This window comes from Geotrypetes seraphini, chromosome 2 (genome assembly GCF_902459505.1).
Source record: "Geotrypetes seraphini chromosome 2, aGeoSer1.1, whole genome shotgun sequence".
Lineage (NCBI taxonomy): Eukaryota > Metazoa > Chordata > Amphibia > Gymnophiona > Dermophiidae > Geotrypetes > Geotrypetes seraphini.
The window spans coordinates 14,633,706-14,653,944 of NC_047085.1; the positions used below are offsets into that span (position 1 = coordinate 14,633,706).

Here is a 20,239-nt window from a genome sequence, read left to right on the forward strand (position 1 = left end):
TTGCTGATCCTTGCTCTGTATTATTTAAAAACCTAAGAACATAAGCAGTGCCTCTGCTGGGTCAGACCAGAGGTCCATCATGCCCGGCAGCCCGCTCACGCAGTGGCCCATCAGGTTCAGGACCTGCATATTAATCCTCTATCTATACCCTTCAATCCCCTTTTCCTTCAGGAAAACATCTAATCCTTTCTTGAAACCCAATACCGTACTCTGTCCTACCACACCCTCTGGAAGCGCATTCCAGGTGTCCACCACCCTCTGGGTGAAGAAGAACTTCCTAGCATTGGTTCTGAATCTGTCCCCTTTTAATTTATACGAATGCACTCTCGTTCTTGTAGTCTTCGAAGTTTTGAAGAATCTGTCCCTCTCCACTTTCTCTATGCCCTTCATGATCTTGTAAGTGTCTATCATGTCCCCTCCAAGCCTCCGCTTTTCCAGGGAAAAGAGCCCCAGTTTCTCTAATCTTTCAGTATAGGAAAGGTTTTCCATACCTTTTATCAATCTCGTCGCTCTTTTCTGAACCCTCTCGAGTATCACCATATCCTTCTTAAGGTATGGCGACCAGTATTGGACGCAGTACTCCAGATGCGGGCGCACCATTGCCCGATACAACGGCAAGATAACTTCCTTCGTTCTGGTTGTAATACCTTTCTTGATGATACCTAGCATTCTGTTCGCCTTCTGGGCCGACAGTTTCATTGTCATGTCTACCAGTACCCCTAAGTCCTTTTCTAGGCTACTTTCACCCATTACCAGCCCTCCCATTGTATAGCTGTACTTCGGGTTTCTGTTTCCTACATGCAAGACTTTACATTTCTCTACATTGAACTTCATCTGCCATCTCGTCACCCACTCCCCTAGTTTGTTCAGGTCCCTTTGTAAATCTTTGCAGTCCTCTTTAGTCCTAGCCCCATTAAATAGTTTGGTGTCGTCTGTGAATTTTATTACTTCGCATTTCGTCCCTGTTTCTAGATCATTTATGAATACATTGAATAGCAGCGGTCCAAGCACTGACCCCTGTGGAACACCACTCATGACCCTCCTCCAGTCCGAGTAGTGGCCCTTCACTCCTACCCTCTGCTTCCTACCCGCCAACCAGTTCCTGATCCATCTATGTACATCTCCTTCCACCATGGGTCTTCAGTTTCCGAAGTAGGGGTTCATGGGGCACCTTGTCAAAGGCTTTTTGGAAGTCTAAGTATTTATATAATGGCAATTGTACAGAATATTGTCTCTTTTTATACTTTAATAAAATAAGTTCAGTATAAAATTGTAACTATTCGATGCTTGTGCGAGTGGGATCTGACAGTTTGCAGGGCGGGGACAGGGACGACAGGCTTGTGGGGACGAGTCAGGGATGGGGACGGGGATGAGCTCACAGGGACGGGGTGGGAAAAGTGATAAATTTTTTCCCCGTGTCATTCTCTAATGTATAGTTCATATGCAAGTGTGAATGGGTCCAGTATTGTGATATTTTGGGACCAGTACTTTCAGCTTGAGATCGAGTGACCAACACCTATTAACTATCCCTTCACCGAAGATAATTAACACAAAGCGCCAAGACATCTTCTCCGTCACCTCCACACAACTTTGGAATGCTCTACCGACGCATCTTAGAGAGGAAAAAACTCTAGACCGTTTTAAAGGCAAGCTGAAAAGCTTTTTGTTTAAGGACGCCTTCAATGTATAAAGTATAGGCATACCACAGTCATTCCAAACGATCATTTTTGATATATCTTTCCCCAACCCTATTGTTTTTGCTTGTAACGTTCATCTATCCCAGGGGTCTCAAAGTCCCTCCTTGAGGGCCGCAATCCAGTCGGGTTTTCAGGATTTCCCCAATGAATATGCATGAGATCTATGTGCATGCGCTGCTTTCAATGCCTATTCGTTGGGGAAATCCTGAAAACCCGACTGGATTGCGGCCCTCAAGGAGGGACTTTGAGATCCCTGATCTATCCTATTATGATTGTAGTTCTGCCCTCCTTCCCTTTTGTGTCGAGTGGTTTGTTTATTTTGCCCTTTGTAAGTAATCAATATGATGGTATGTTTTGAATTGTGCCCATTTTAATTTTTGGATTCCCAAACTCACTACTGGGTGTTTTTTCGAACAAAAAGTGCCCTAAAGGAAAACTAGATAAGACACTTGAGTTTCAAATCCTTTAAACTGAACCAAAGGTGGCAAAAAAAAAAAAAAAAAAAATCACGAATGATAGACTTTGAAAAGCACGTTTAGGGGAAACCATTTCAATTTTTGGTCATCGCTTAGGAATTTGATAAGCGATCGAATCAAATTTTAATAATAATAAACCTGACGCTTGAAATAATGCCCAAAGACACCAACCAGTGAAAGAAGATCCCCAAGGTTTTATTGGGAGGGAAGAATCGGCTATCGAGGAAGCAGAGCTGGTTGTAATATTCCATCAAGAGCTCTATGCCTGCTTCGCTGCGACTTGGTGTCCTCATAGCCTGTAGGAGAAAATTTTAAAAAATTACCATTATTACCACTAGTATCATTTCTATAGTGCTACCAGGCATATGCAGTGCTGTACACCAAACATGGAAGAGACAGTCCCTGCTCAAAAGAGCTTACAATCTAGTTATGACAGACATCAATACACTGTGCTCGGGTGGGGGAATTACAGAGGGAAGGATAAGACAGATATTGGTGCTCTGAGTCTGGATTTGAAGACTGCCAGAGATGGAGCCTGAAGTAACGAGTCATGATTCCGGAATGTTATTCTTCTTTGAGATTCTAGAATGTTGCTATTATTTGGAATCCCCAAAGGAGTAGCAACATTCCATGAAGAATCTCCAAAGAGTAGCAACATTCCACGCTACTGCTACTACTCGTCAAAGCACAGAAGAGACAGCCCCTGTTCAAAAGAGCTTACAATCTAGTCAAGACAGACAAACTAGACAAGAAGGTGCATCAATACAGAGGGAATGATAAGACAGATATTGGTGCTTAGAAGGTGGGTTGGAGCTTGGAATTCAAAGCAGCTTCAAAGAATTGGGCTCCGAGTCTGGATTTGAAGACTGCCAGAGATGGAGCCTGAAGTATCGAGTCATGATTCCGGAATGTTATTCTTCTTTGAGATTCTAGAATGTTGCTATTATTTGGAATCCCCAAAGGAGTAGCAACATTCCATGAAGAATCTCCAAAGAGTAGCAACATTCCATGCTACTGCTACTACTCATCAAAGCACAGAAGAGACAGTCTCTGCTCAAAAGAGCTTACAATCTAGTCAAGACAGACAAACTAGACAAGAAGGTGCATCAATACAGAGGGAATGATAAGACAGATATTGGTGCTTAGAAGGTGGGTTGGAGCTTGGAATTCAAAGCAGCTTCAAAGAATTGGGCTCCGAGTCTGGATTTGAAGACTGCCAGAGATGGAGCCTGAAGTATCGAGTCATGATTCCGGAATGTTATTCTTCTTTGAGATTCTAGAATGTTGCTATTATTTGGAATCCCCAAAGGAGTAGCAACATTCCATGAAGAATCTCCAAAGAGTAACAACATTCCACGCTACTGCTACTACTCATCAAAGCACAGAAGAGACAGCCCCTGTTCAAAAGAGCTTACAATCTAGTCAAGACAGACAAACTAGACAAGAAGGTGCATCAATACAGAGGGAATGATAAGACAGATATTGGTGCTTAGAAGGTGGGTTGGAGCTTGGAATTCAAAGCAGCTTCAAAGAATTGGGCTCCGAGTCTGGATTTGAAGACTGCCAGAGATGGAGCCTGAAGTATCGAGTCATGATTCCGGAATGTTATTCTTCTTTGAGATTCTAGAATGTTGCTATTATTTGGAATCCCCAAAGGAGTAGCAACATTCCATGAAGAATCTCCAAAGAGTAGCAACATTCCACGCTACTGCTACTACTCGTCAAAGCACAGAAGAGACAGCCCCTGTTCAAAAGAGCTTACAATCTAGTCAAGACAGACAAACTAGACAAGAAGGTGCATCAATACAGAGGGAATGATAAGACAGATATTGGTGCTTAGAAGGTGGGTTGGAGCTTGGAATTCAAAGCAGCTTCAAAGAATTGGGCTCCGAGTCTGGATTTGAAGACTGCCAGAGATGGAGCCTGAAGTATCGAGTCATGATTCCGGAATGTTATTCTTCTTTGAGATTCTAGAATGTTGCTATTATTTGGAATCCCCAAAGGAGTAGCAACATTCTATGAATAATCTCCAAAGAGTAGCAACATTCCACGCTACTGCTACCACTCATCAAAGCACAGAAGAGACAGTCTCTGCTCAAAAGAGCTTACAATCTAGTCAAGACAGTCAAACTGGACAAATATAAGGTGATGCATGTCGATAACAAAAATCATATGCACGAATACAGGATGTCCGGTGCCGTACTCGGAGAGAGCCCCCAGGAAAGATACTTGGGAGTACTTGTCGACAAGTCACTGAAACCGTCCGCACAATGCGCGGCGACAGCAAAAAGGGCAAACAGAATGTTAGGAATGATTAAGAAGAGGATCACAAACAGATCTGAAAATGTTATCATGCCGTTATACCGGGCCATGGTACGCTCCCACCTGGAATACTGCGTCCAACACTGGTCGCCGTAAATGAAAAAAGGACTTGAAAGGGTCCAGAGAAGAGCAACTAAAATGGTTAAGGGACTGGAGGAGTTGCCATACAACTAGAGGCTAGAGAAACTAGGCCTCTTCTCCCTTTAAAAGAGGAAACTGAGAGGGGACATGATCGAAACATTCAAGATAATGAAGGAAATAGACTTAGTAGATAAAGACAGGTTGTTCACCCTCTCCAAGGTGGAGAGAACGAGAAGGCACTCTCTGAAGATAAAAGGGGATAGATTCCGTACAAACGTAAGGAAGTTCTTCTTCACCCAGAAAGTAGTGGAGAACTGGAATGCTCTTCCGGAATCTGTTGTAAGGGAAAACACCCTCCAGGGATTCAAGACAAGGTTGGATAAGTTCCACCTGGAACAGAACATAATCAGGTAAGGCTAGACTCAATTAGGGCACTGGTCTTTGACTCTGCGTGAGCGGAGTGCTGGGCACGATGGACCACTAGTCTGACCAGGCAGCGGCAATTTGTATATTTTTATGTTCTAACATGTAATTACCCAAGTATCGCCGAGTGGCTAATGCAGAACTAACGTGCAGCCCTAGCCATTTCCTTTTCAGATATCTACTGACCTGCCGTAAGTCCATGAAGTCTCCAATTTCCTTTTCGTAGAGGGAACCAGCCTCACCATAGCGCTCACTGATCGATTCCTGCGCATAAGGGAAACAAAAGTTCGATTTTATTTGGGTTTATCTACAATACTAACATTTCAATATTCAAGGGGGGAGGCTTGAGGAGGTTGCTTAGATCAGTGGTTCCCAACCCTGTCCTTCAGGACCACTAGCCCATTGGGTTGGGAACCACTGGCACAGATGAAGATCTTCCAACTCTGCCCGATCCTGTAGAAATAAAAGACTTTTTCTTGATATAATTTGCATCTCCAAACTTCAAAGTGGAACCTTGGTTTACGAGCATAATTCGTTCCAGAAGCATGCTCGTAAACCAAATTACTCGTATATCAAAGTGAGTTTCCCCATAGGAAGTAAGGGAAACTCGCTTAATACATTCCCACCCCCCCACCCACCCCCCGAGGCCAGTGGCGCTGCTCTACTCCCACCCCACCCCGAGAACCAGCACCGCCTGCCCAAACAGCATTCAGCCTTACCCCCATCTGGCACCGGCACGCAGACCACAGGACATGCCGGTGCCGGTGAAAGAAGTTCCTGCCTCTTGCCTGGGCCTTGGACATCTGCGCATGCTCAAGGCCTTCTTGTTCTCGCTCTCTCCAGGCAAGAGGCAAGAACTTCTTTCACTAGCACCGGCACGTCCTGTGGGCTGCGTGCCGGTTCCAGATGGGGTAAGGCTGAATGCTGTTTGGTGCCGGGGTTTGGGAGGTGTCAGTGGTTGGGGGGGGGATGTCAGGGGTTCAGGCTGCAGGCGGCAGTAGGGGGATGAGCATCCCTCCTGCCTAACACTACCCAACACCCTCCCATCGTGGATTGGCAGGAGGGATGCTCACCCCCTACTGCCACTGGCAGCCTGAACCCCTGACATCCCCCCCAACCACTGACACCTCCCAAACCCCAGCATCACCATTTATTATATATCATTTTATCATGTTATATCATTAATATTTTGTCTGTTTTAATTTTAGACAATATATGTACTCCTGATGCAGGCTTTCTAAACCGAAACACTGTCTCATTACATCAATAAAATACTGTACATTTTTTTCATCATGAAGATTCAACACTGGTTGATGTGTATCTGCTCCATCCCCAACATAAATGTGAATCACACATATTATAATGTAACTGATTTCAACGAGGAGTCAGCCAAAAACCCGCATGTAAGCGTTTCTTTATATGATAAACACGGCTTTTGAACTGTTCAACTTAAACAGAATGGGATTAACTCCAAGGTGCCGAATGGCTTCCTGGCAGAAATGCATCAAGTCTAGAAACATAGAAACATGACGGCAGATAAAGGCCAAATGGCCCATCCGCAGCATCCACTTTCTCCTCCTCTCCCTATTGGCCAAGGCTCTTAACATTTGCATCTCCTCTTCCTATAGGCTAAGGCTCTTTACACCTGCATTGTGATGTCATAGAACTTATGGTTATAGAAACATAGAAACATGATGGCAGATAAAGGCCAAATGGCCCATCCGCAGCATCCACTTTCTCCTCCTCTCCCTATTGGCTAAGGCTCTTAACAATTTGCATCTCCTCTTTCTATTGGCTACGGCTCTTTACACCTGCATTGTGAGGTCATAGAGCTGCCCATCCGCAGTAACCATTATCTCTTTCTCTCTCCGAGAGATCCCACGTGCCTATCCCAGGCCCTCTTAAATTCAGACACAGTCTCTGTCTCCACCACCTCTTCCGGGAGACTGTTCCACACATCTACCACCCTTTCTGTAAAAAAGTATTTCTTAAGATTACTCAGGAGCCTGTATCACCTCTTAACTTTATCCTATGCCCTCTCACTGCAGAGTTTTCTTTCAAATGAAAAAGACTCGACTCGTGCGCATTTACATTACGTAGGTATTTAAATGTCTCTATCATATCTCCCCCTCTTCCGCCTTTCCTCCAAAGTATACAGATTCAGATCTTTAAGTCTGTCCCCAAATACTTTATGATAAAGACCACATACCATTTTAGAAGCCTTCCTCTGGACCAACTCCATCCTTTTTATATCTTTTTGAAGGTGCAGCCTCCAGAATTGTACACAATATTCTAAATGAGGTCTCACCAGTGTTATACAGAGGCATCAATACCCATTTTTCCTACTGGCCATACCTCTCCCAATGCAACCTCGATTAATAGCAATAAAACATAAAATAGTGACTTTTTTTTTTTAATTCATTTTATAATTCACAAGTGTACAGTAAATATCAAACAATTAGAATACAATATCACTTGAAAATCTACTATATCATACAACAAAAAGATATAACCCCCCACCCCCTCGCACTTCCATATACAACAAAAAATATACCACATGAATATAATATCTTATCATTCATATATATTATTAATAGAAATCCAACTCACACCCCCCCGATCCACATGTAAGAATTAAAATTGGGAAAAGTGTAAATTATTCATTAGAATAATTTAAAAATGGCCCCCACACATCCTTAAATTTATTATAGTAACCTTTTTGAACTGCCAACGCTCTTTCCATTTTAAACACATGACATACTGAATTCCACCAGAAACAATAATTCAAGCTTGTACAATCTTTCCAGTTATACGTTATTTGTTGAATGGCAACTCCTGTCAATATCATCAAAAGCTTATTATTATTAGCAGATATTTGAGGCTTAGCTCTCATCAGCATGCCAAATAAAATTGTGTCGTATGATAATGCTACATAATTTTCCATTAAATGATTTATTTGATCCCAAATAGAGATCCAAAAATTTTTAATTTTAAAATGGTGACTTTAATGAACTTACTTCCAATGGTTTCATAAGGTCCAGTTCTCTGGTCTCTTTTAGCCCCAGTGGGATCATCGGGACACTGATGGCTTCACTACAAAAATCACAAACAGCGTAGTTATAGATTTGATAAGCGGCCTATTGCCTGCTTCTTGGTTCTCCTGTTCCTTATTTCCCTGGTCTAATTCATATTTTATTCATAAGAACAGCCTTACTGGGTCAGACCAAAGGTCCATCAAGCCCAGTAGCCCGTTCTTACGGTGGCCAATCCAGGTCCCTAGTACCTGGCCAAAACCCAAAGAGTAGCAACATTCCACAGAGAACCCCAACGAGTAGCAAGATTGCAGAATCCCAAGGAGTAGAAAGATTCTGGAATCCCAAAGAGTAACAAGATTCTAGAATCCCGTAGAGTAGCAACATTCCATACAGAATCCCAAGGAGTAGAAAGATTCTGGAATCCCAGAGAGTAACAAGATTCTAGAATCCCAGAGAGTAGCAACATTCCATACAGAATCCCAAGGAGTAGCAAGATTCCGGAATCCCAAAGAGTAACAAGATTCTAGAATCCCAGAGAGTAGCAACATTCCATACAGAATCCCAAGGAGTAGCAAGATTCCGGAATCCCAAAGAGTAACAAGATTCTAGAATCCCGTAGAGTAGCAACATTCCATACAGAATCCCAAGGAGTAGCAAGATTCCGGAATCTCAAAGAGTAACAAGATTCTAGAATCCCGTAGAGTAGCAACATTCCATACAGAATCCCAGAGAGTAACAAGATTCTAGAATCCCAGAGAGTAGCAACATTCCATACAGAATCCCAAGGAGTAGCAAGATTCCGGAATCCCAAAGAGTAACAAGATTCTAGAATCCCGTAGAGTAGCAACATTCCATACAGAATCCCAAGGAGTAGCAAGATTCCGGAATCCCAAAGAGTAACAAGATTCTAGAATCCCGTAGAGTAGCAACATTCCATACAGAATCCCAGAGAGTAGCAACATTCCATACAGAATCCCAAGGAGTAGCAAGATTCCGGAATCCCAAAGAGTAACAAGATTCTAGAATCCCAGAGAGTAGCAACATTCCATGCTACCGATTCTTACGCTTTTACTAATTACAGAATACAAAAAGGCAGTTCTATTAAGCGGCAAATTAAATATGCAGTAGATGTGACAGAAAAGTGTACTTACCACCGGTTCCATAATGATGTTAAGATGCACCAAACCCACTTTGGGTTATTAAAATTTAGGTGCAACAGCTTACATCAGGTCGCTGGGCACATGTTAGTGCACCTTGCAACGCGTATCGAATATATTGAAAGCTGGGTCAGTGTTGCAATTTCAGTTCCCCCCCTCCCCCCCTAGATTAATGCTATTGCAATCCTGCTTTGATTTAGTTCAGAAAGTGCGATAGTGCAGGAGACCCCCCGACACAGGCTTCAATGCCGAAACACAGCCCGTGAACAAGTTTAAATGTTCAGGAACACAAGTGATTAATGATTGTTTGAGAATTTTTAATACATGTGTTGACCATTTGGAATAAAGGTTTTTGGACTTCCTGGATTTTCTTCCTTCTTTTTGGACCTTACTTTCATTACTTGTCATTTAGAACCTGGCAACGCGCTTTAAATCTACTGCGAGATCCATAGCCTTAGGTGGTGTTAGGGCAGACTCATGCTATTGTGTGGACGTTTGAAAACCTGATGCAGAAAGAACAGAGGAGGTGTCTTTAAATGCCAATTACATTTCCTAATTTCTTTTCTTGCTTTCTAGGGGTTTTTTTTTTTTGCTAAGACTACTGAATTAACAGGATTCGTGAGTACTCAGCGAGTGACTCAGTGCCGGGCTGGAGTGTGAAAGCTCGCTTATGCATGGTACACTGGGCCACGAGAACTCAAGGCGGCCATTCATGGAGGGGCTCATCGCAGGGCAGGAGCGTGGAAAGCTCGCTCCTACCAAGTACACTACTGGACCACTAGGGATTCAAAAAGGTATGTGGGGGGAGGCGGGAGGGAGGTAAAAAGAATTGGCAGAGTCGGCCAATTGGATCCCCAATTAACCTTTAAATTACATCTACAGAATGTGATTAAAATATTTACTTTAAGTTGCGGATGTTGAGTAAACTTTGAATGTGTTAGCTGGTTTGGACTACTGTAACACTGATGACATCTTACGACATGTGTGTGTTATAAGTTGTTCAAAATTCCATTATTCAAACTTTGTTTGGGATTGGGAAGTATGAATATGCTTCTTCATATTTCATATCATTGTATTGCCCGAGGGTGTAAGGAAGGGGCTCGAGACAAGGCTGCATCTTCTCTCCTTTTCTTTTCAACCTCTATGCAGAATTAATCATGAGGAAGCTGGACTTAGATGATTCATGTGTTGGGGTAAAAATAGGTGGAAGAACCATCAGCAATCTGAGATATGTAGATGGTGCTACCCTGCTGGCAGAGAGTGAGAAGGTCCTGAAGAAGTTGATCCTGAAGCTGAAAGAAGAAAGTAAGAAGATGGGACTTTACCTGAACATCAAGAAGGTCAAAATCATGACTACTGCCAACAAGAAAGTCCACATAAAGATCAACAATTAAGAAATATAAGTGGTTGACAGCTTCATTTTCCTTGTGGCCCTCATTGATCACAGTGGTGGTTCGACAGCAGAGATGAAGAATTAATTAGCACTGGGGTGTGCATCCATGGTAAGCATGGATAAAATATGGATATGCAAAGACGTCTCAGTCACCATCAAACAAAGACTGATCACTGCCATTGTGTTCCCAATTGCGACATATGGCTGAGACATGAACACTCAAGAAACAAGATAGAAGAAAAATCGACGCCTTCGAGCTGTAGTGCTGGGGAAGACTTCTACAAATCCCTTGGACAGCTAGGATCACCAACAAAGATTTTCTTGATCATATAAACCTAGAGTTGTTCTTGGAAGGCAAGATTACCAGACCAAAACTGTCCTATTTTTGGACATATGATGAGGGCAAATTCACTAGAAAAGGAGGTGCAACCCGGAATGGTCAGTGGTAAAAGGAAGCAGGAGAAACCAAAGGCTCATTGGCAGGTTACCATCAAGAATGACACGGGAATGAACATCAAGCAATTGAAAGAAGCCATGGAAAACAGGGAAGCATGGCAAGGAATGGTCTACAGAGTATCCAAGGGTCGGATACGAATGAATGAATGGTAGTAGTAGTAGTAAATCATTTATTATCACCAAAATACCTACAGGATTGTGTGATGTCCTATGTTCCCTCTCGACCACTATGCTCTGCAACACATTGTAATCTGGTTATTCCAACTCATACGAAATTATACCCCTCCCCCTATGAGCGTCGGGAGCCGCACGGAGCATTCGGTGCGGCTCCCTGTGCTAAAAACTGTTATTGCGGTTTAGTAAAAGAGGGGGTTTATTTACAGACTATAAGAGAGAAACATAGAAACATGACGGCAGATAAAGGCCAAATCCAGTCTGCCCATCCACTGTAACCATTATCTCTTTCTCTCTCCGAGAGATCTAGTACTTTCTTATGTGCGGGTCTTGCTGAATGGAACAGGCTGTCAGAATACATCAAGCAACCCAAAGATTTCTGTAAATTTTAAAAATTGTTAAAGCGTCACCCGTGTTGTAAGATGAAGTACGATGCTTGATGTCTTTCATATAAACTGGCAATTTTGATGCTTTTTGACGCTTGTTTTGTTAAACTATAAATAGCACATAGCCAGCTATCTGATGATAATCAGCGGGAGAGGTCCAGCTATCCCCCACTGAAATATCCCGTTTGACGGATTGACCAATGCACAACCATGTCACGAGACATAGCCAGTCACTGCCAATATTCAGTGGCTTGGTGGCTAAGTTCAGCGGCCAGACAGACCCACCTAAAAAGTGGATCTTTTTTTTTGGCCACTAGGACCTAACCGGCCAGCCAAATTTAAACTGGAAATTCAATGCCAGTCGCTAAATACCATGCTGGCACTGAATTTCCAGTTTTGCCACGGACTGCAGAGATAGCTGGCTATCTCCCACAGTCTGAATATCGAGTGGAGAGACATCAACTGAAAAAATGCATGTTATCAGCTAATTTCCACTAAATTCTTACAGACTTTGGCTAAAGCCCAAGATGATATATCCAAAATGGATGTAATGGAGAAGTACTAAGGATCTCAAGCGCTCACAGCTATAAGCCTTTTTTTATAAGCCTAAAATTTTTCAAGTTTCACAAGAGTTTAAAGGATTATTAATATCTGCTGATTTCCTACAGCATCAACTGCAAAAAAAGGCTAAAATACAGTTAAGTTTCAAGTTTATTAGCATTTGATGAATCGCTTATAAAAATATCTAAGCGATTTACAGTTTAAAAGCCACTAGGTGGTGGTTTCACATACAATTTAGACAAATTAGACAAAAGACAAACAATATAAAGCAGTATAACAGTTGGAACAAAAGAAAGAAAAAAAACGGCCATTATAAATCCATTAATTTTAAGATAAATTAGGATAGGGACTGACATGAATGGGCAGGAAAGGAGGGAAAAGTTACAATATCTTTATCTGTTGAAATTTACATAAAAGGGAAAGCACAATAGGGGACAGAGAGAGTTGTTAAGTTTGATGGTCGTGGTAAAACGTAAAAAATTTAAGTGTGTTATGTCACGTATCAAATGCATCTTGAAATAGAAAAGTTTTTAAAAATTTTTTAAACGATAATAGGTCTTTTTCATTTCTTATATAGTTTGGTAGGGAGTTCCATAATGTAGGGGCCATAACGGAAAATATGTCATTTCTTCTAGTGCCGATAATTTTTAGGGAGGGAATAGATAGTAAGTTTGAGAATGATGATCGTAGGGAACGTGCGGAGTTATATGGAATAATCATTTTTGAGATAAATTGCGGTTCATTGAAGGTCAATGTTTTATATACCAAAAGATTAATTTTGAAAGTAATTCGGTGGGAAATGGGTAGCCAGTGTGATTTAATCAGTAATGGAGTGACGTGATCATATTTTTTCGCTTTATGGATTAACTTTATTGCAGTATTTTGGATAATCTGAAGTTGTTTTTTTTTTCTTCTGAGTTATGTTAATAAAGAGAGAATTACAATAATCAATTTTAGATATGATAAGAGAATGGACCAGAATGTTGATTGATTTGGAATCAAGGAAGGTGGAAATATGAACGAATAAGACGTAGTCTGTAAAAGCAAGATTTAACTACTTCACTAATATGATTGTGAAATGATAAGTCCACGTCGATTGTTACTCCAAGAATTTTCAGTTTGGATACAGATTCTAGAGGGGTATTGTCTAGAATAAATGGTGAAATTGGTGTTAAGTTTCCTTTCCAAGTAAAAAACATGGTTTTTGATTTTTGAATGTTCAATGCTAATTTGTTACAACTTAACCAGTTTTTTATTAGTTCTAGTTTTTCATTAATAGCTTTTATTTCTTCATCTTTTTCTGGGTCAAAGGGGTGTATGAGTTGAATATCGTCTGCATAGGAGAAAGTTGTAAAGCCTAGTGATTGCAAAATGGTTAGAAGAGGTGATAAGAAAATGTTAAATAAGAGAGGTGATAGTATTGATCCTTGAGGCACCCCGTAGGTTGTGGAGTAATTTGAAGAATAGGTGTCATTGAACTTGACTCGGGAAGTACGGTCTGATAAAAAAGAAGTTAACCACTGTAAGACTTGACCGCCTATGCCTAATGATTGCATCCGATTTAATAAAAGTTCGTGATCAATTGTATCGAATGCAGCTGATAAATCTAACGAGAAAAGGGCAACGGATTTGTGATGGTCAAGATAATAATGGATATTTGTTACAAGACCGATCATCGAGTATTCTGTGCTATGATGTTTTCGAAAACCCGTTTGATTAGGGTGGAGGGCGTTCGAAGATTCAATAAAATCTGAGAGTTGCTCGAAAACTAATTTTTCAGATAGTTTCATTAGAAAAGGTAGATTAGAGATAGGGCGGTAATTAGAAGTGTCGTCTTGACTAATTTTAAAATTTTTTATTATTGGTGTAACAATAGATGTTTTCCAAGGGATAGGAACAGTTGCAGAAAGAAAACTGTTTTGGATAAGCGAGAGAATAAAAGGACCGAGATAATGAAAGAACTTTTTTAGATAAAATGGAGGGATAATTTCTAATGGAGAACCTTTTAAATTATACATTCATTTGGTATAGGGATACCAAATGAATGTATAATATCTTATTAATGATTGCATTAATGGTTTTGTTTCAACAAATGTTCCATTAATATTTGAAAAAAAACATAATAAAGTACAAACATCCTCTTAATCTACCTTAACCCCACCTCTGCAGACATACACTGCAGTTCCTTCAATGTCCATTTGCACTCCATCTGAGCTGACTTCTCCACCTTCAAGTTTCAAGTTTCAAGTTTAATAATAATTTGATTAATCGCTTAATCTAAATTCTAAGCGATGTACATACTGATAAAATTACAATATAAGGGGGATAATACAGTAACTAAGACTAACAAGACTATTGACGAATTTAACAAGACTAGAAACACAGGGAAGAGATGGGAAAAAGTTACAATTTGTGTAGAAGTTGAAAAAACAAGTAAGGTGAACACATAAGGAAAGGGGAGTAAAAAAAAAAAAAAAAAAGAAAAATTATTTCAATAAAATTGTAATAAGAAAAATAAAATTAGTTCAACCTTCAGTCCTGCCAGTAGGGGGTGCTGTTTCACAATCACATTTTCAATAATGATGGACAGGCAAACTCTGCCAGGATCCAGGAAACTTGCCTGTCCCTAGCAATTGAGACCCTAACATTGATGCAGTACCCCCTACTGGCAGCCATGCAGTTGGAGAATTCCCACTCAGCTTAGAGGGAACAGAGGTACAATCCTGCCCCTACCCCCCACTGAACTAATGTTTGCAAGCCGCATTATTTTTACAAAGTTAATCACATCTCAAGGGATGCAGTTCATTTTCCTCCAAGAGTATCAGCAAGGTAGCGCGTGAACCAATACGCCTGTAGCTTTTGCTTTAAGCAGCCTCTTTTTTTAAATATTAAAAGTGCCTGGTAGGGAAGGGGTTAAAGATATGCCCCTTCCTTACACCCTCACCCAGTAAATGAAATACAAAAATGTAGTGCCTCCCCACTTCTCCCAGCTCAAAACCCTTTGTAATATTTTTTTTTAAGTATTTTGTCCATATTAGCACCTCTACCACCCATCCTAAAACTCAATTCCACATCCCTGGAGTCCAGTTTTGAAAAGAGCTGTGCCATTTTCAATCTACCATTCAGCATAAGCCAGAATTTTTTTTTTTTTTTAAATTATTTATATACCACTTATATCCTAAGTGGTTTATTACATTCATATCATATTTCGCTATCTGTCCCGGTAGGCTCGAACTTCCTTTTTTACCAACTTTTCGGAAAACTTAATAATCTTTTCTATTTCAGAAATTCTTAACAGACTCTTCGATATAAATAAGGATAACAAACAATGATTCCTGTGCTTTAATATCTTGCTTTTCCGTGGTCCTGTATAATCTTTTGTAGCTCTAACCCCTGTGCCACACACTGCCCCACAGTGGTCACCGGCAAGTGTTTTACGCTTCACCTGACCTCCCAACAGCAACGGCTAATCCTTATCTGCTCTTTCTGCAGGGGAGGGTTATTGGGGTGGGCAGACTTGGTGGGCCGTGGCCCTTATCTGCCGTCTATTTCTATGTTTCTATGTTTCTAGGGAGGATGTACACATCTCCCTCGGTATTCGTGGGGGATAGGGGCAGAGCCGGACCGCGAATGGAGAAAAACCACAAATATCTTCTCGTCTGGCTCTGACCCACCCCCGCCTCCCTCCCGCCTTCCCCCCAGCATCCCGGCCTTACCTGGTGGTCTAGCAGGCTTTCGTGTCAAAAGCGATCTTCCTACGCTCCTGCCCCATGCAGATCGCCAATAGGAAATGACTGCCGTGAGTTCCCGTAGTCTCTTGAGACTACGGCGGGCGTTCAAGGCAGCCATTTCCTATTGGCAATCTACATGGGGAAGGAGCGTAGGAAGATCGCTCCTGCCCTAAAAGCCTGCTAGACCTCCAGGTATGGTCGGGATGCCGTGGGGAAGGAGGGAGAGAAGTAGGAACGTGATAAAATATGGGGTTTCCCCCCCTCTTTCCCCCCCCCCAAATCATGAATTTGTGAAACCGCGGGTGTGGAAACTGCGAATGGGGAGGAGGAAGTGTATATTTTCTAAGGCTGGTCTTTCTGCATCAATTTTCTGATGCACCTCAGGTTTTCAAGCAGCTGAGAAATAACACACTTAAGGTTATGAATCTCACAGCAGTTTTAAAGCACATTGGTGACGATCCGGGAGAGGTCAGGCACAGTTTATATAATTACTTTAATGTTTGCATAACAACTTATGTAACTACTACAGTTCTTAATAACACTCACCGCTTATCACCTCTTCCTGAATTATTACACACTTAGCAAGAGGCACGGAGTGAAAAGGAGGACAAAAACCATCCCCATCGCGGTCTATTCATAGATATTCACTGAGCAAAAGGGTCTCCTGAGAGCGATAAACTAGTGTGGAGAAGCGGTTATCACATTCTCTCTAATGAGCTTTAAAGATTGATCCAAATACCTGAACAAAGAAAAGATTCATTCTGCTCAAAGCAGCCAGGTTAATGGAGGGCAGCAGCAAAGAATGCACGAATTCATAAATATATAAAGGAAAAAGGCTGTTCTGTGCTAATCAGGAGGGAGCAGGCAAGAAAATTAGACAAGGGAACAGGAATTTAGTGATTTGACTTTAGAGCAGCTCCGGAGATATCAGTCCCTTGGTTGTACTCCTGCTTCTTACTGAAAAATTAGTTTAGATGTAATTACGAGGGGGTGCTGAAAAGTTCTCAGCCCAACCAACCAACTTCCTATATTCTGAGCGTTATTTCGTCACTGTGGCTGAAAAGAGGGTCATCTTATTTCATTAAGTGCCAATTTGCAGAAACGAAATTCTCTATTTTGACCTTGTTTCAGATCATCGATTGAACTATATCCACATCATTCTCTTCTTGGTTGGGCTGAGAACCTTTCAGCACCCCCTTGAAGTGTGAACAATTTCAGACTCTGGTAACCAGGGCTGATATTGTGATGTCATAATGTTTCATTCCACCAATAAGCGCCAACCTCATCAGTGATGTCACAATGTCTCATTCCACCAATAAGAGCCAACCTCATCAGTGATGTCACAAGGGCTTGATTGTCCTACACTTGGCTCACTTTTATTACATATAAGGGGGTGCTGAAAAGTTCTCAGCCCAACCAATCAACTTCCTAAATTCTGAGCATTATTTTGCCACTGTAGCTGAAAACTAACTAACCTCATAACTAACCTCGAGAAATTTAAATCTTTTCTTAAGACATTCCTTTTTAAAGATGCTTTTCAAGTTTGAATGTCCTTTTAAGGTTTTTAAAACGTTTATCTTTTACTAGTCCATTTGTTTTGGACTTATTTGCTTTTGACCCCGTCCTTTTGATTTTCCCTTTCTATCTCTCTTTCCTTTAACCTCTTTCCATTCGTACCTGTTTGTCCAGTCGTGTATTTTATCTTTTGTTAAGTTATGTTAATTATATTACTTGTTTTTACCCTATTTAAAATTGTACAACCACCTTGAAATAAATGATAAAGTGGTAGATCAAGTCAATAATGAACTTGAAACTTGATTAAGTGCCAATTTGCAGAAATTAAATTCTATGTTTTGACATTGTTTCAGATCAATGAATGAACCATATTCATGCCATTCTCTTCTTGGTTGGGCTCAGAACTTTTCAGCACCCCCTCGTAAGTCCACAAACATCACTATACTGGGACAGACCGAAGTACAACTACCCCTGTTCCCAACAGTGGCCAATCCAGGTCATACCTATGTACCTGGCAAGATCCCAAAAGAGTAAAACAGATTTTAAGTTGCTTACCCTAGAAATAAGCAGTGGATTTTCCCAAGTCCATCTTAATAATGGCTTACTGGGTTGTATTTTAGGAACTTGCGCAATGGTTTGTTTGTTTTTTTAAACCCCGTAAAGCTAACTACTTATAAGTTTCATAAAAGTCATTCATATTGATCAAATGCCACACAATTCTCTATTTAAGTATCTCCTTCCTTCAGCTGTCAAGGTTTACTGCTATCCAATGTAATCCTTTTTGGAGGTTACCACAAACAGTATAATACACCAAGTTTTTGTAAACCTACACCATTAGCATTAGTCACTTATTGTGCTCAGAGAACTACTGTTATTAGAGACCGTGTGATGAGCAAGACTAGCCCACCACCTAAATGGCTCGTTTCTCAATCACTGTACAAGTGCTCCTTTTTGGTGTTCATATCTAGTCTTCATATCATACACCATGTTTTGAACCTTTAATAATTTACGAAAAGACTTAGCTTTGGTGAAGACTTCGGTGAAACAATATACGATGATGTACATAATCGAAAAGAAAATACGTCCCAAAAACCTTCCTAAATCAGCATCTGGACGATCAAAAAACACAGGTCGTCCAAGTGACGATAATTGAAAAGGGCTTTAGACATATCAAGATGCAGCTTAAGCCTTTTGACTGCCACTGTGTGCCCAGAGCGAAAAGGGACTTTTTTTTTTTTGAGGAGTGGTTAGGGCAGGAGGTGGGCGGGGTTGTGGGCCGACCAAACTTAGTCGTCCTGCAGCGATAATCAAAAGTTTGACGAGACTGCCTAGACAGAACTTATACGTGACTTAGGCGATCTAAAAACAGGTCTAAGTGCCCAGAAGTTATCCAAAGTGGCCAGATAACCACTGCAGGGACAAAATACAGACCCCCACACACTCCCCCAGTGATCACTGGCTCCCCCACACCGCCATAAAAATCAGTATAAAAATGTACATTACCTGCCTCCAGAACATCAGCACCTGGCATACGAAAGCCTAGTAGAGCTGCACAAAGGTGGCTTAAGTAGACTGGGCGTGGGCTAGTGAACCATAGAGAGGAGGACCCAGGCCCATAAGCCACTCTAACCACTACATTTATGGTGGAACATGTGCACTCATGAAAACCCCCCCATACTGCCATACCGGTGGCATCTGCAGCCATAAGAGCTATTAGGGTTGTAGACAGATGGGTATAATGGGTTTGGGGGGGGCTCACCATGACCTATAAGGGAGTTGTGGTGAGATGTTTATGTGGCACCCTTTTTGTGAAGTTCACAGCAGTGCCCTATAAGGTGCCCCACTACTCTGTTGCCATGTCTGGGTGGCCCATCCCACATCCAAAAGGTCTTGGTCTAGGCATTTTGGACTTGGATGATTTTTTGGACCAGAATGCAGTATAAATATGGACGACTTGGCGATCTGAACGATCAAATGGCTGGACATATAATTAGACGATTTTCGGGAAAAAATAAATAAATAAATTGGGGGACGTATTTTTCGAGAATGAACTTTAGACGCTGCCGACTTTGGACGACTAGCACCCCAGGCCCAAAACGGACTTAGATGTTTTTGGTTTTTTTTTTTAAATTATGCCGCTCCACGTATCTGAGGTCCTGATGCGTTTCGCTAACCGCTGCTATCACAAGCACTCTAACTCACACAGTTTCTGTTTCTGCTCACATGTGAAACTGAGTATTTTCACAATTAAAAATAAATGCCAGTTTTTTTGTTTGGTTTTTTAAAAAAAATTCTTGCCAGTCCGTTGCATTTAATGTCTTCACCTGAGTGAGGGTGTTATACCAGAGAGGTCGAAAATCTCTACTGTTACACCTTTAGTCAATGATAGAAGTGTGGCGTTAGGGACATCAAGAATTTTCGCCCCATTGCTACGCTACCATTGCTTGCAAAAATAGTGGAGAAGTTGGTGCATGTACAATTGGAATGTTACATTTCACAGAAAGACATCTTGGATAGTCACCAGCATGCGTTTTGGAAAAACCATAGCACCGAGACGGTGTTACTCTCATTTCTGGAGGTTAGGAGGGGTTTTGATCGTGGGAGTTCTTATATCATGGTTTGCCTTGACATATTTGCAGTGTTCGATACTCTAGAGCAGTGGTCTCAAACTCGCGGCCTGCCAGGTACTATTGTGAGGCCCTCGGTATGTTTATCATAATCACAAAAGTAAAATAAAACAGTTTCTTGATCACATGTCTCTTTAGCTAAAAATGACAATATTATTATTAAGACTTAGCCAAAAGGAAAGATTTATAAACTATAAAAAGTTTT

At 41.3% G+C, this 20,239-nt stretch overlaps 1 protein-coding gene across 2 annotated transcripts in view; it reads right to left on the bottom strand.

Annotated features, from left to right (window-relative positions):
* RHPN1 (rhophilin Rho GTPase binding protein 1) overlaps nucleotides 1–20,239 on the bottom strand; it is a 147,560-nt gene that overhangs the window by 38,355 nt on the left and 88,966 nt on the right. For both annotated transcript variants that reach the window (XM_033929895.1, XM_033929896.1), the window contains exons 4-6: nucleotides 8,017–8,092; nucleotides 5,186–5,263; nucleotides 2,345–2,469 (exon numbers count right to left, since the gene is read on the bottom strand). In XM_033929895.1, coding sequence (XP_033785786.1) covers nucleotides 2,345–2,469; nucleotides 5,186–5,263; nucleotides 8,017–8,092 — 279 coding nt within the window. The remainder of the gene's footprint in view (nucleotides 1–2,344; nucleotides 2,470–5,185; nucleotides 5,264–8,016; nucleotides 8,093–20,239) is intronic.